The following is a 13,514-nucleotide window of genomic DNA, read 5'->3' on the forward strand; positions in this document are numbered from 1 at the left end:
TGGTGAGGTGCTCTAGGCCCAAAGCAACAGGAATTTGAGCACCCGGTAAGTGTGTGCACTGCCTTCTGAGGGTGAAAGAAGGCCCAACTCAATTGGGTTTTGCTACCTAGTCTGTAAGAAAAGCTTGCACGTATGCACCCCTGATGACCAGTGCTTTATGTGATCCTCATTAGGGTTCAAAGAAGTAATGTGTATCAGTGTCCCCCAGCTGCTGTAACAAAACTCTGCACACTTAGCAGCTTAAAACCCGCACACACTGATTACCTTACAGTTCTGGAGGTCAGATGTCAATCTGGGCCCACAGGACTGTATTCCTTCTGGAGACTCCAGGGGAAAGTTTGTCTTCTTGTCCTTTGCAGCTTCCCGAGGTTGCCCAGATCCTTTGACTTGTGGTCCCTTTCCTCCAGTTGCAAAACCAGCAGCCTAGCACCTACCCTTCTCTTACTCCCTGTCTCTCTGCTTTTGCTGTCATGTCAACTTCTGATTCCTGATGTGTCCCACTCATAAGGTGCGTTGTGATGCCTTTGGGTCTACATCTCCTCATCTCAAGATTCTTTGTTTGATCACATCTGCAAAAAGTCTTTTGCCATATAAGGTAACATGCTGAGATTCCTCCTATCCAGGGATTAGGATGTGATTATTCTTGGGGAGAAGCATTATTTAGTCTACGACAGCGTGTGTGTTGGATGGGCTGGTAATGGCTGAGGCCGCCTTTCTAAGGAGATAATTTGACCATATTTGTTTAGGGACACCTTCCAGGTTTGAGGAGCAACATGAGCAAATGTTGGGGTGGTGGGGACGGTGAGGTGTGCGAAAGTGGTCCTCCCACTGAAACGAGATGCCAGGGGCTTTCCTTGCTTTCCAAGGCCAGGCCGAGGGAGTTTTCTGGACTTCAGTCTGTAGGGCCAGACTTCCTCCCAGAATTCAGGTGGGAGGAACCATTGGCAACCATAGCGTTTCCTTCCTAGCAGCTGACTCAGCCACATTTGGTGGTCCCCTGCTATTCTGGGGCGGTGGGAAAAGGAATTCATGGGGGAACAGAAATTTGAGCTAGCTGGCCTGGGTTTGGATGGCCCAGAAAACCTGGTGACACCGTTCGTACCGCCTCTGCAACAGTCACACTGCTCACATTGAAGGCTGTCCCTGGGGAGCCTCCCCTTGTCCTCTCTTAGGGTGCTTAGGGCCCCTGTGTCTCTGGGGAGGGAGGGGTGGGGCAGAAAGCCTGACCCTCTCAGGGATCCTCCCCATCCTCAGGAGAGCCTCTAGGGTGTGGTGACAGGTGTCCTCCGCTGGTGTGACCTCACTCAGCTCTCCATACCCTCCCTCTGCTGGCCAAGGGAGCCATAGGAACAGACCTGGGAGAGCCTGGCTTCTGTGGGGACAGCATTGGACAGCAGGTGGCTGGGGGGGTGCTGCTGCACTGGGGTGAAGGCTGGGTGGGTGGGGGTGTGTGTGTGGAGAGCACAATGGGACTAGGGAGCTTGGGAAGCTGTGGAAATTCGCACTGCTCCTGCCCAATTTGTCTGGAAACGCTGTAGCTTTTCTGTTTCTTCCTTCTGGTACCCTCTCTGAGAGGATCCTGACAGCGCAGTTGGGGGGATGTCCTGCGGAAGGTCAAAGGCCTTGGGTACTTGGCACGTTCCTCTGCTTCCCTCCGCTGGATCTTGGAGCAGTTGCCTTGGGGGAGTCCCCTGGCTCCGTCCTGCCCACCTGCCTGCCTCCAGAGCGGGTGTGGCAAGTCGGGCTTCCGCCTCTTGGGTGTGGGGCCAGGATGGTAGGTGAGAGGATGACGGCAGCCGCCTCCGCACCTGGACCCAGCCCCTCTGAACCAAACTGTTTTCTGGGGCGTCTCCAGGGCGCTGGCCCACACAGCCTTCTCCCTTTCACATGCCTTCTCAGCCCGCTGGCCCTGGAGGGAGGGCTGGAAGGGAATGTTGGTGAGTCCTGGGGACTTGCCAGGACCAGAGAAAGCAGAGGTTCTCCGGAAGTTTCCAGGGTGAGTGCCCCTGTGGGGCTGTTCTTTCTGTAGTTAGGGCGGGATTGGGAAGCAGGATCCTACTGCCTTAGTGACAAGAGGCCTGAGGATAGAACCTGGGGGTTCTGGTGGGTTTGGGGTAGTCACTTTTATTCTGTTGGAGGCAGGAGTTCAGGTCAGACTGAGGGCATGGTGCTGAGGCGTAGTGGGAGGAGAAGGATGTGGGACTTGGCCCCAGTCAGCTGTGCAGGGAATCCAAGGGGCTTGCTGCAGCCTCCCTGCCTGAGGATGTCCAGGAAAGGTCCCTGGGAGGTAGATTGGGCCGATAACCTGAAGAGGTGAGGGGGAGAAAGGGTGTGGATTATGTTTAAAGTTAGAGAAAGTTTAGAAGTTTCCATCGTGGCTTAGCAGGTTAAGAACCCAACATGGTGTCGGTGAGGATAGCGGGTTTGATCCGTGGCCTCACTCAGTGGGTTAAGGATCCAGTTTTGCTGTGGCTGTGGTGTAGGCCTGGAGCTGCAGCTCCAGTTTGCCTTCTAGCCTGAGAACTTCCATATGCCACACCTGCGGCCCTAAAAATAAAAAGGGAATTTAGAGAAAGTTTAAAAAGAAGAAAGGAACTGATCTCCTTTCCTCTCCTGTGCCTGGACCCTTAAAGGTACATGTTTGAGCAGCTTCTTGGGCCCATCAGAACCCTATCAAAGAGGACTTCCAGGTGTGAGAAATAAAGAATTTTTGAGAAGCCTAATTCAGTGATGGATGAATGTTGAAAGATGGAAGAGGTCACTTTGGGGGGATACTTAAGGGCACTGGTGTTGGGTGTGCTGGAATGAATGGGGAGGGCGTGGGCATCTGGCTGGAGGATCTGCCTGCTGTCATCACCTCCTCCTCTAGGCTCTCACTTCCCCCAGACACTGTCTTCCAAGGTGAGTTTGAAGACCTGAGTTCTCATGTTGGCTTTGGGGTGAATCTTACAATGTGGGATCGTATTCCATGGAGAAGAAGGAAAGGATGCTTCCGCCTCGCTGGGGGAGTCTGAATGGTACCCAGTAACAGTTGGGATCGGGCTTTTAGGACCAGAGTGCTGTCACTTGGGTGTGATGTCCCTTCTCCGTCACTATCTAATGGTGTCTGCTCACAGTCCCCCTTGGACTCTGCCTTGGCTGCTCTCACTGCCCCGTGTGCCCTTTATCCCTCTTTCTGGCTTTCTGTGCTTTTCCAGTAAGTCCTCCTGCCCAGAGGAAAGAAAGCGAGAGCACCTTGGGCTCCTAGGTCTCACGGTCACTGCAGGGCAGCTCTTATCATCTGGGGAATTACAGTCCAATCCCGGTACCTCGTGTGTCTTCCCGTTTCTCCATGACCTGCCGTCCTTTGACCTGGAATCTTTATTTCTACCATGTTTTTCCAAGGAAGGGGTAAATGGCCAAAGGTCACATAGTAGGAGGTCTGGACATAGCCTTCAGGCATCTTCACTCTCCATCAGCCTTTGAGGGATGAACGAAATGTCTTGGTAAAAGCCCTGACCTTTCCGTCTTCATATGCCCCCCATAGCTCATGCTGAGGCCAAGCCGTGGCATCCAGGGCTGTGACGAATCCTTTGCCCCTGGTTCTAGCTGGGGTGAAATCCATCAGGGAGGTAGCCGACAGCCAGCGGGGACACGAGAGCAGTAACACTGAAGCCTGAGCACCTGAGTTCAAATCCAGGCTCTGCAACTTCTGTGGCCTCGGTTTCTGCATCTGTAAAACGGTGATAATTTAATTCCCACCTCGCAGAGTTATGAGATAAAAATGTCTTGTTATGTCTGCAGCACTTGGAACATTTTAGCTGTCAGCCGCCATGCTTACTTTTAACCCCAGGAGGATTTAGGCATGGGCGCTATTCTGAAAACATGGTTTGCGAGGAAACGGCTACGTGCAGTCAGAGAAAATTCTCCAAGTAGAAAGAGTGGTTCAGGAGTGTCCGTCATGGCTCAGTGGTTAACGAACTTGACTAGGAACCATGAGGTTTCAGGATCGATCCCTGCCTTGCTCAGTGGGTTGAGGATCTGCTGTTGCCGTGAGCTGTGGTATAGGTTGCAGATGCAGCTCGGATCCCACCTTGCTGTGGCTCTGGCGTAGGCCAGCAGCTACAGCTCCGATTGGACCCTTAGCCTGGGAACCTCCATATGCCGCAGGAGCAGCCCTAGAAAAGGCAAAAAGACAAAAAACAAAATCCAAAAGGATGGTTTCGTTCCTGGGCTTGACATGTGCTGCTGTCACCACTCCATGGCAATGGGGTCCCTAAAGAGTGACCCACAGAAGGTACCCTTCAGGGTTAAATCTCCCTGAGGGTGATTGTGGGGTGGGGGTAGGGGGCTGTGACTAATCTTTCACTTTAAGGTCGTGACCTGGCCAGCTGTGAAATCCATTAGGGACTTGAACCTTTTCCGCTTAGCGTCCCCATAGGGGCTGACTGACCCCAGGTTTGATGTGGGAAAGGTCTTAGGTCATAAATCCCGCCCCATTGTTCCAGCTGGGACAGACAGGAGTGGGGGTGGGTGGGTGGGAGGGGGAAGGAGTGGAGAGGGTGGTTTGAAGGACACCAGAGTCCCACAGGGCTGAGGTTAAAGGCTGGGGCGGAGTTTGGGTCTTTGTGCTGGAGTGACCCTATGACACGGTGGGTAGAAATGACTAGCTGGTTAATCCTACAAGCTCTTTGAGGAGGTAGAAAAAAAACAGCAACATTGCATTTCCCAAGCAGCTCTCCTCTGAGATGCTCAGTTTCACCAGGGTGATCCTGTTTGTTAATTCCGCATTCATTGCACCCGGAAGAAGGGAGAAACAGGACTGGCCGCAGTGCTGCCAATGGTGTCCTCACCTGCAAAGTGTGAGGCTCACGTAGAGTGCCTCAGAGGTGACCGCTTTCCCCATCTGAGACACGTAGTGAGACGGTGCTGTACTTGGGCGGGTCCAAGCTGGGCTAGTGTGGATGGCAAACGGGTCTCAATGCTCCCGTCTTTAGCTCAGTAGTGATACTGGTTTGTCTACCATCCTTATCCTTATGCCAGATCACCTTTAAGGCTCCTGCCCTTAAGTCACTTACAGCCTAAGGCGGGGGGGTGGGGGGGGGTCTCACACAGTGAGTGCTACCATAGGGGTAACCCTGCCCTTATGCTGTAAAAGTACATAAAAGCCACCCCCCCTCCAGGTTTGAGTTTCTGGGGATGTGTCTGTGGGGGTGGCTTCTAACTGAGACCTGAGGGTTGGTATAGATGACACGGTGGTGGTGGTGGGGGGTGGCATATGGCCTGGGGTAAGTGTGGAGGAAGTAATGGTTAGGCAGAGAGAAGATTTGCAAAAGCCAGAGCCCAGGGGTGCTGGCACAGGCAGGGGCACAGAACACCAGAGGGAAATTCAAGGCTATCAGAATGATGGCACATTCTAGATCCTTCTCCTTACAGTTCTGTGGTCCAGTAGCTTCTGAGCCTGAGCACTGAGGTTGGAAGGCTTTGGGTCCGTGGGGCTGAGACGGATGGAAATAGCCATCAGACGAATGTTTTGGAAAGTGGTGTTGGTGAGCCCTGGCGCTCTGTGGTGGGGGTGGAATTTTCTTGATGTTTCTGAAGCCCGCACCCCCTCACCCCTGACTTGTGGCTCCAAGCTGGCCAACCTGTGAGCCGCACCATCTATCTGCTCAAGGGAATAAAGTCCACCTGAGGATGGTGAGGCTGTGTTTGCCTCACCTGGGAGCAGCTTCCTGCTTGCTCTGGTGCCCTGGCTTAACTGTGCACAGGGGAGCTTAGTAAGGAGACTCATCTGTGGCTCAGCCCTGGGGAATTTCCTGTGTCCGGAGAGCCGGGGTGAGTCAGGGACCTGCTCCAGGTGCTGGGGGTGGGGGTAATGTGGGCTCTGCCTTCATACCATTTGCTCTTCCTTCCTCATTAATATCCAAAAGGTTTCAGGTCCATGGTGAAGCCACTGGTGCCCAAGTGATTTTGCAATCCTGGGCAGACTCTCATTCTCTGGAATGTAGATTGTTAAGATCCAGATCCTTGACAAGTGGGCACTCGGAAAGTACTTTTTTGATGACCACCATTATCCATCCACCGTTTTGATGGTAGATGGAGCTGTTGCTCTGTGCAGGCCCCATGCTCCGAGATGTACACCCAGCAGGTTGCTGGATCCTTGGGAGCACAACTCTGGGGTGGATGGTTTCAACTGAGACTCTGGGAGGAGCGGAGGGGCTGGGCTTCGGATTCCATTAGAAGGCACTCCTGACTGCTGCTCAGGCAGAGATGCTCTCTTTGCTTTTCTGGGCCTTGGGTTTCTGAGCCTTTTATTGTCCCCAGGTGTGGCCCACCATTCCTCCATCCTGGGAAAGCTGTTGGAGGCAGGCAGGAATGTAACTTAGGCATCTCTGTAGATGCTCCTATAGTCTGAAAGAAGGGACTTGAGATTCAGAGTTGTTGCTCTTAAAAATTGTGGTAAAATAATACATAAAATTTAATTTTAACTTTTTTTTTTTTAAAATATACAGCACTTTTTTTGGGGGGGGGGCTGTTCCCCCGGGATATATGGAGTTCCCAGGGCCAGGGATCAGATCTGAGCTGAAGGCAATGCCGGATCCTTAACCCACTGTGCCCGGCTGGGGATCGAACCTGTGTCCCAGCTGCTCCCAAGATGCCACGGTTCCCCTAGCACCACAGCGGGAATCCCACGCTTTAAACATTTTTAAGTGTGCACTGGCATGAAGTACATTCACATTGTCCTGCATCCACTATCACCATCCATCCACAGAACTTTCATTATCTTGCAAAACTGAAACTGTACCTATTAAACAATTAACTCCCCATTCCCTTCTCCCCTAGCCTCTGGCCACCACCCTTTTACTTTCAGTTTTCCCTAGGTTTGACCCTTTGTCTGTCCCGCCCAGAACCTCCCGGGAGCGTCCCCGCCAGGCAGCGATGCCAGGATGCCCGTCTCCACTTCCCTCCGCCAGGATGGCAGCCAGGAGCGGCCCGTGAGCCTGACCTCCACCACCTCCTCATCGGGCTCCTCCCGTGACAGCCACGGGGCCATGGAGGAGCCCAGTGGCTCCGAAACATCGGCCGAGAACGGGGCGGGCTCCCCGCGCGCCCGCCGTCACCCCAACAGCAACAACAACTCCAGCAGCTGGCGGAACATGAGGGGCTCCCTGTCCCCATTCAACAGCCGGGCCTCGGTGGCGCCTGCGCACAAGCTGAGCTACCTGGGCCGAGTGGTGCGGGAAATCGTGGAAACTGAGCGCACATATGTGCAGGACCTGCGCAGCATCGTGGAGGTGAGGCTCCCCTCCGCGGGGCTTCGGGGCTGACATTGGGAGCAGATGACCGAGGGGACGAGTGTCTCCTCTTTGCCTGGGGCTGGCCTCTGGCTTCAGGTGGCCCAGCTCTTCTGCATAACCTTTTATCCGCTGCATAACCTTTTATCCGTGGTAGGAAAGTTCTCCCTGATAGGTTTGTCTCCAGGATCAGCTTCCCATGGTGGAGTGGGGAGACCCCAGAGCTCCTGCCCTAGGAAGCCGCTGGCTGCTCACCCTGCCTTTAGACTTGGGGTCTGATCAGTGGCTTGAACGAGCAGAACTTCCTGTAGATGGTGGGAAGTAGGCATCCTTGGCTGGGAGCGGGGGACCATGGTGCCTAGTGGAAACTGAACCACAGTGAAGAAACTGGCTCTGGATGCCCCTCCGCCAGCACCCGCCCAACTCCCTGCCCTCTTGTTTCCTGCCTGTTGGGGTCTTGAGCACCTGCCTAACTCCCTCGACCTCAGGGTCCTTATGTGTAAATTGACGATGCAGGACCTTGCAGGGCCACTTGAGTGTTTCACATCCAGAAGCCGGCAGGAGGAGGGGACTGTGGTCGCCACTGAGGAAGCTCTCTGCCTGCTTTGCAGGAAGGTGTATTCATTTCTTAGACCTGCCTAACTACCAAAGATGCAGAAGCTTATCCTGTCCTGGTTTAGGAGGCCAGAAGTCAAAAATCAAGTTTCCCTCTGGAAGCTCTGAGGGAGAGCACATTCCAGGGTGCTCTCCTAGCTTCTGTGGTTGCTGGCAATCCTTGGTGTTCCTTGGCCTGCAGATGGATCACCTGTCTTTGCCTCCATCTTTTCTGGGTCTCCCTGTGTCCTCTTAAAAGGATACCAGTCACTGGATAAATCCAGTATGATATCATCTTGAGATTCTTTTTTATTTTTTTTTGTCTAGGGCCGCACCCGCGGCATATGGAGGTTCCCGGGCTAGGGGTCTAATTGGAGCTGTAGCCACCGGCCTATGCCAGAGCCACAGCAACACGGGATCCGAGCCGCCTCTGCAACCTACACCACAGCTCATGGCAACGCCGGATCCTTAACCCACTGAGCGAGGCCAGGGACTGAACCTGCAACCTCATGGTTCCTAGTCAGATTCGCTAACCACTGAGCCACAATGGGAACGCCCTCATCTTGAGATTCTTAACTAGTTACATCTGCAAAGACCCTATTTCTATTTTTATTTTTTAATATTTTTGGCCTTGCTGGTTGCATGCGGAAGTTCCCAGGCCAGAGATCAAACCCCATGCCACAGCAGCAACCTGAGCTGCAGTGACAGGCCAGCCCTTTAACCCACTGTACTGCAAGGGAACTCCAAGTTCTTATTCCTAAATAAGGTCACATTCTGAGGTTCCAAGTCCATATTAATTTTGAGGGGGAAATTGTCAACCCAGTACAGTAGGTGATGTCTGTGAGATTTTGTCATAGCTGTACAATGCAGTACAAAAAGGAAGATGAGTGTGTGTAGGGGGTGGCGCGGGATTGTGCCTGGGGGGCTGGGCTCTGATGTGTCTCTCCACACAGGACTACCTCTTAAAGATCATTGACACGCCTGGGCTGCTGAACCCAGAGCAAGTCAGCGCCCTCTTTGGTAATATAGAGAGCATCTACGCGCTAAACAGGTATGGAGTGGGGCTGACACATATCATCTGCCACCTGTGAGGCCGTCTGAGGGCCCAGGGAGGAGCCCTGGATGTCCCTGGTCTTATAGGCAGTGACACATGGGCCTGATCTCTGAGGGTGGGGGAAGGTGGTCAATCCCTGTACAGCGGTATCGGTAGCTCCCTGCAGGGGCGATCACTGGGGACCATGTACCTGTTGGATCTAGCCTGGGCCGGTGCCCCTCAGGGGACTGCTGAACCCTTGCCCGTGATGCTCTTCCCTCTGTCCCTTTGAGGCACTTTTGTCCCTCTCATCTGGCTCCCTGATGTGTAGATCCCTTCTTTTCTTCTCCACCTTCCCATTGATTCTGTGGAAGTTGGGTTCCCTGGAGGTGATTAAACCCCTTAGGGTCACACAAGCCAGGCAAGACGTGATGAGGCAGGCTGAGCAAGGCCTGGCGAGGGGCTGCTTCAGGGCCAAGGGGCTCCACGAAGATCACACATGGAGTTCCTGCTGTGGTGCAGTGGAAACGAATCCGACTCGGAACCATGAGGTTGCGGGTTCGATCCCTGGCCTCGCTCACTGGGTTAAGGATCTGGCGTTGCCATGAGCTGTGGTGTAGGTTGCAGATGTGGTTCAGATCTGGCATTGCTGTGGTGTAGGCTGGCAGCGACAGCTCTGATTCGACCCCTAGCCTGGGAACCCCCATATACCGAGGGGGCAGCCCTAAAAATACAAAAAAAAAAAAAAAATAGATCACACATGATGAGTGTGCTGCCAGAGCCCCCAGACTCTCCAGGGAAAGGACACTGGTTGGGAGGAGCAGAGCTTGAGGGACAGTGTTGATAGGACCTTACTGCAGGCCCCTTAAGATGGGCAGGACTTCTGTGGGGCAAGCTGAAGTCTGGGAGGGCAGGTGGAAGTGAGACTTAGGTTGGAGGGTAAGGTGGGGGGTGGGCAAGGAGGAGCACAGGAGGAAGAGTTAGGGGGAGCACCATTTCTAGGGCTTCCTTTAGTGCCCCCCCCCATGTATTAGCAAGCACTTCTGGCTTCCCCCCCATTCCCACATCCTTCTAAACTTGGTCCCTTAGTGAGCTCCTCCTTTCTCTTTCCCCCTTTAATATCTGCTTTTATGTGTTTGACTCCTTCTGCCTGCAGAGGAGCTGTGACCCCTCCCCCAGGTGGGTACTGGGGTCCCTTCTCCCTCTCCTGCTTGCAGAACACGTGGCCCTTTTTAGCCCCCATCTTTGGGGTGCTGCTGGATACTCTCTGTGGTTGCTGCCCTGGGCAGGACTTGCTGACCGCAGGGCTGGCCTGTGTCTGGGCGCCAAGAGGTTGGGGCAGGGGTGTGCTGGTGGCTGTGGAGGCTGCGAGCAGTCCAGGGTCTGATGACCACTCTCCCCTCACCCAGCCAGCTACTCCGAGACCTGGACAGCTGCAATAGCGACCCCGTGGCTGTGGCCAGCTGCTTTGTGGAAAGGGTAAGAAGGGCTGGGTCCTTGCCTGCCATTGCGCCTTGCTGGGGACTCCTCTCCAGGGGACGTGCCATGTGCCCTGCCTTAGATGGGAAGTGGAGCCAGGGCCTGCTGGGTGGATAGCATATCCATGACAGGTGGATACAGAAGTGGGTCTCCAGATGCTCCGGGAAAGAGGGACAGGTGCACATTTTTGGTACACTCAGGTTTTGCTGTCAAATGGGACTCTCTTTGAAATCACTGTTTTGGTCTTTCTTTAGAGCCAAGAGTTTGATATCTATACCCAGTATTGCAACAACTACCCCAAGTGAGTAATTAGGGTGGAGAGGGGAGGCAGAGCCATTTGGTGAGTCCAGAGCACCCCACGCTCCATCCAGGCCTTCTGGTGACACCCTGTACCCCTACTCCCAGCTCCGTGGCCGCCCTGACGGAGTGCATGCAGGACAAGCAGCAGGCCAAGTTCTTTCGGGACCGGCAGGAGCTGCTGCAGCACTCGCTGCCCTTGGGCTCCTACCTCCTGAAGCCTGTCCAGCGCATCCTCAAGTACCACCTGCTCCTCCAGGTAACCCAAGGGTCCTCCCGAGTACTTGGAAGGCTGGGGGAGAGACGGGGCCCTTGCATCTGGCCTGCCTAAGCCCCCATCTCCCGCACAGGAAATCGCCAAACATTTTGACGAGGAGGAGGATGGCTTTGAGGTGGTGGAGGATGCCATTGACACCATGACCTGCGTGGCCTGGTACATCAACGACATGAAGAGGAGGCACGAGCACGCCGTCCGGCTCCAGGTGCTCTGGGGCTGGAATCTGGAGCGACAGGCACAGGGGTGGGGCAGCGGTGGGGCAAGGCTTGCAGGGGGGATGCGGCCACCCTGCTGGGGTGAGCTGAGGGATCATGTCCATGAGGATGGGCTTCTTTGCGGGGGAGCTCTTGGGGGACAGGCCGGTGGTGGCTCCTGGGGCCCTGTGTGGACCTCAGCAGAGTTACAAGCAGCCTGACTCCCAGGGGTTGGGGCTTCTCTGCTGTAGGAGATTCAGTCTCTACTCATCAACTGGAAGGGGCCAGACCTGACCACTTACGGGGAGCTTGTCCTGGAGGGCACGTTCCGCGTGCACCGTGTGCGCAGCGAGAAGACCTTCTTCCTCTTTGACAAAGCCCTGCTCGTCACCAAGAAGAGGGGTGACCACTTTGTCTACAAGGGTCACATCCCGGTAACCAGGCCACACCATCTCTTCTGCCCCCTTCCCAGCGGGCGGGCCCCTCACTCCATGCCGTCTTCACTGGGCCCCGGGTTGATGTGGCCACAGCTCCCCCCCTCCCTGTTCTGAGATTACTTTCCCTCCCTCCCTGGATGGTTTTGAGGGGCTGGGGTCCCGGTCAGCTCCCCCTCCGCCATGCTTGACCGCCCTCTCCCTCTGCCCCAGTGCTCCTCCCTGATGCTGATCGAAAGCACCAGAGAGTCTCTGTGCTTCACCGTCACCCACTACAAGCACAGCAAGCAGCAGTACAACATCCAGGTGAGGGGCGCACGGAGGGGCGCGGGCCGGGATAGAACCTGCCCCTCCACTCACCTCCGTGGGCCCCAGGGTCTCTCTCTGGAGGGCAGAGGTCATTGTGGGCACCTCTCAGGCTGGGGCTGAGGGGACCAGGTCACCTCCCATGGCCCCCAGCACAGGCCCCCTTTCCACCTCTGCCCCTCTGGGTTCGGAAGCCAGCCACACTGAATGGCTTCAGGCATGCTGACCCCCGGCTCCCTCTCCCTTGGGTCCTTCCAGGCCAAGACAGTGGAGGAGAAGCGGAGCTGGACTCACCACATCAAGAGGCTCATCCTGGAGAACCACCACACCACCATCCCCCAGAAGGTGAGCTCCCGGGGCTCCCAAGGGGGTGCAGAGAGGGGCCAGCTCTCAGAGCCAGCTGTGCAGCTACACTGGGGCCTCACCCTCTGGACATTGGCTCCACTGCCTAGTGGGGACCGGTTCAGTGGATGCCACAGACCTCACTGCAGCAGTGTCGGGTGTCCTGGTGCAGTCAGAGGGAGTCTGTGGGCCGGGGGAGAAAGAACATGCAGCAAGGTAGTGATGAGGTGGGTCTCTTTCCCTTCCAGGCCAAAGAAGCCATCTTGGAAATGGATTCCTATTGTAAGTGTACCCTTTCTGCTTGCTTTGCCCCTAATGGGGCACATCTCTTAAGTCAGGCTGGATCCCGGGGAAGCTTTGCCTGATGCTTATATTCTGGGGAGCAAGGAGGATGGGGAGGCTCCTTTTATCAAGGCCCAGGGTCCACTGCAAGACTACGGGCTCATTGCTGCTTATGGGTGGGACTCTCTGTGCCTGGTGCTCTCAGATGAAAGAGGATGGAGCCCTGGAGGTTCTGGCCCCTAGAGCTGGGCTGGGCAGCAGAGGTGTGGCCGGGCACGGGCAGAGTCCACGCCAAGGCCAGTGGTATCCCAAAGGTCTGATTGTCTCTCTTGGGTACAGATCCCAATCGGTACCGCCACAGTCCAGAGCGCCTGAAGAAGGCCTCCCAGGATGAGGTGTCCGGCCATATGCACCAGGGGCGCCGGCAGTCTGGTAAGGCAGGGGCTCTGTGGGCAGAGAGGCTTCTTTTCAGGACCCTTGACCCAGGTGGGGAACCCTCTGCAGCAGCATCTGGGGCTGGCTCTCACCTCTCCAGAAATCCCAGGCAAGGGCACGAGGGAGGGCAGATGGGCGTGTCTGGAGCAGCCTACCTTCCACCAGGCACCCCTGGCCCTTCCTGCCCACCGTGGCTGGACAGCCTGCCTTTTCCAAGACCCTGGCAATGCTCGTTCTGGGCACCCTTTCTTAGTTTCCCTGCAATCAAAACCTCCCTCCTTGCCCACTGGAAATACTGGGAGTCAGCCAGAGTAATGCTCAGACATCATGGATGGTCCCCAGCCCAGTTCTGGAACAGAGCAGAGGCGGCAGGACGTGGGGAAAAATGAGTTAGACTTCAAGTGGCACCAGATCCAGACAGGAAATATTTACTTTGGGTCTCAGAAAAGTTCTCCTTTTTTCCCCCCCCCCCCCTGGCTTTTCTTCCTTGACTGGGCTTGTTGCTTGAAGGCACTGGAATGAATCGTCTCCTGAGAAGGAAAAAACCTTGCTTTTATTTGGGCCTCA

The 13,514-nt window shown here is 55.2% G+C and overlaps 1 protein-coding gene across 43 annotated transcripts in view; it reads left to right on the top strand.

Annotated features, from left to right (window-relative positions):
• PLEKHG3 (pleckstrin homology and RhoGEF domain containing G3) overlaps positions 1-13,514 on the top strand; it is a 47,173-nt gene that overhangs the window by 23,725 nt on the left and 9,934 nt on the right. For 33 of the 43 annotated variants that reach the window (XM_084969447.1, XM_084969455.1, XM_084969442.1 and 30 more), the window contains 11 exons: positions 6,888-7,274; positions 8,822-8,919; positions 10,311-10,380; positions 10,635-10,681; positions 10,786-10,936; positions 11,028-11,159; positions 11,400-11,582; positions 11,796-11,888; positions 12,147-12,233; positions 12,479-12,512; positions 12,852-12,944. In XM_084969447.1, the coding sequence (XP_084825573.1) occupies positions 6,927-7,274; positions 8,822-8,919; positions 10,311-10,380; positions 10,635-10,681; positions 10,786-10,936; positions 11,028-11,159; positions 11,400-11,582; positions 11,796-11,888; positions 12,147-12,233; positions 12,479-12,512; positions 12,852-12,944 (1,336 nt within the window). In that variant the 5' untranslated portion in view covers positions 6,888-6,926. Of the gene's footprint in view, positions 1-6,850; positions 7,275-8,821; positions 8,920-10,310; positions 10,381-10,634; positions 10,682-10,785; positions 10,937-11,027; positions 11,160-11,399; positions 11,583-11,795; positions 11,889-12,146; positions 12,234-12,478; positions 12,513-12,851; positions 12,945-13,514 lie in introns of all 43 variants that reach the window. The other 10 variants (XM_005666313.4, XM_084969456.1, XM_084969437.1 and 7 more) reach the window with 1 other exon arrangement.

The sequence above is a fragment of the Sus scrofa genome, chromosome 7, assembly GCF_054392235.1.
Source record: "Sus scrofa isolate SSC_HxYL_T2T_F1_AM1 chromosome 7, Sscrofa_HxYL_maternal_Yorkshire_Landrace_v2.0, whole genome shotgun sequence".
Classification (NCBI taxonomy): Eukaryota; Metazoa; Chordata; class Mammalia; order Artiodactyla; family Suidae; genus Sus; species Sus scrofa.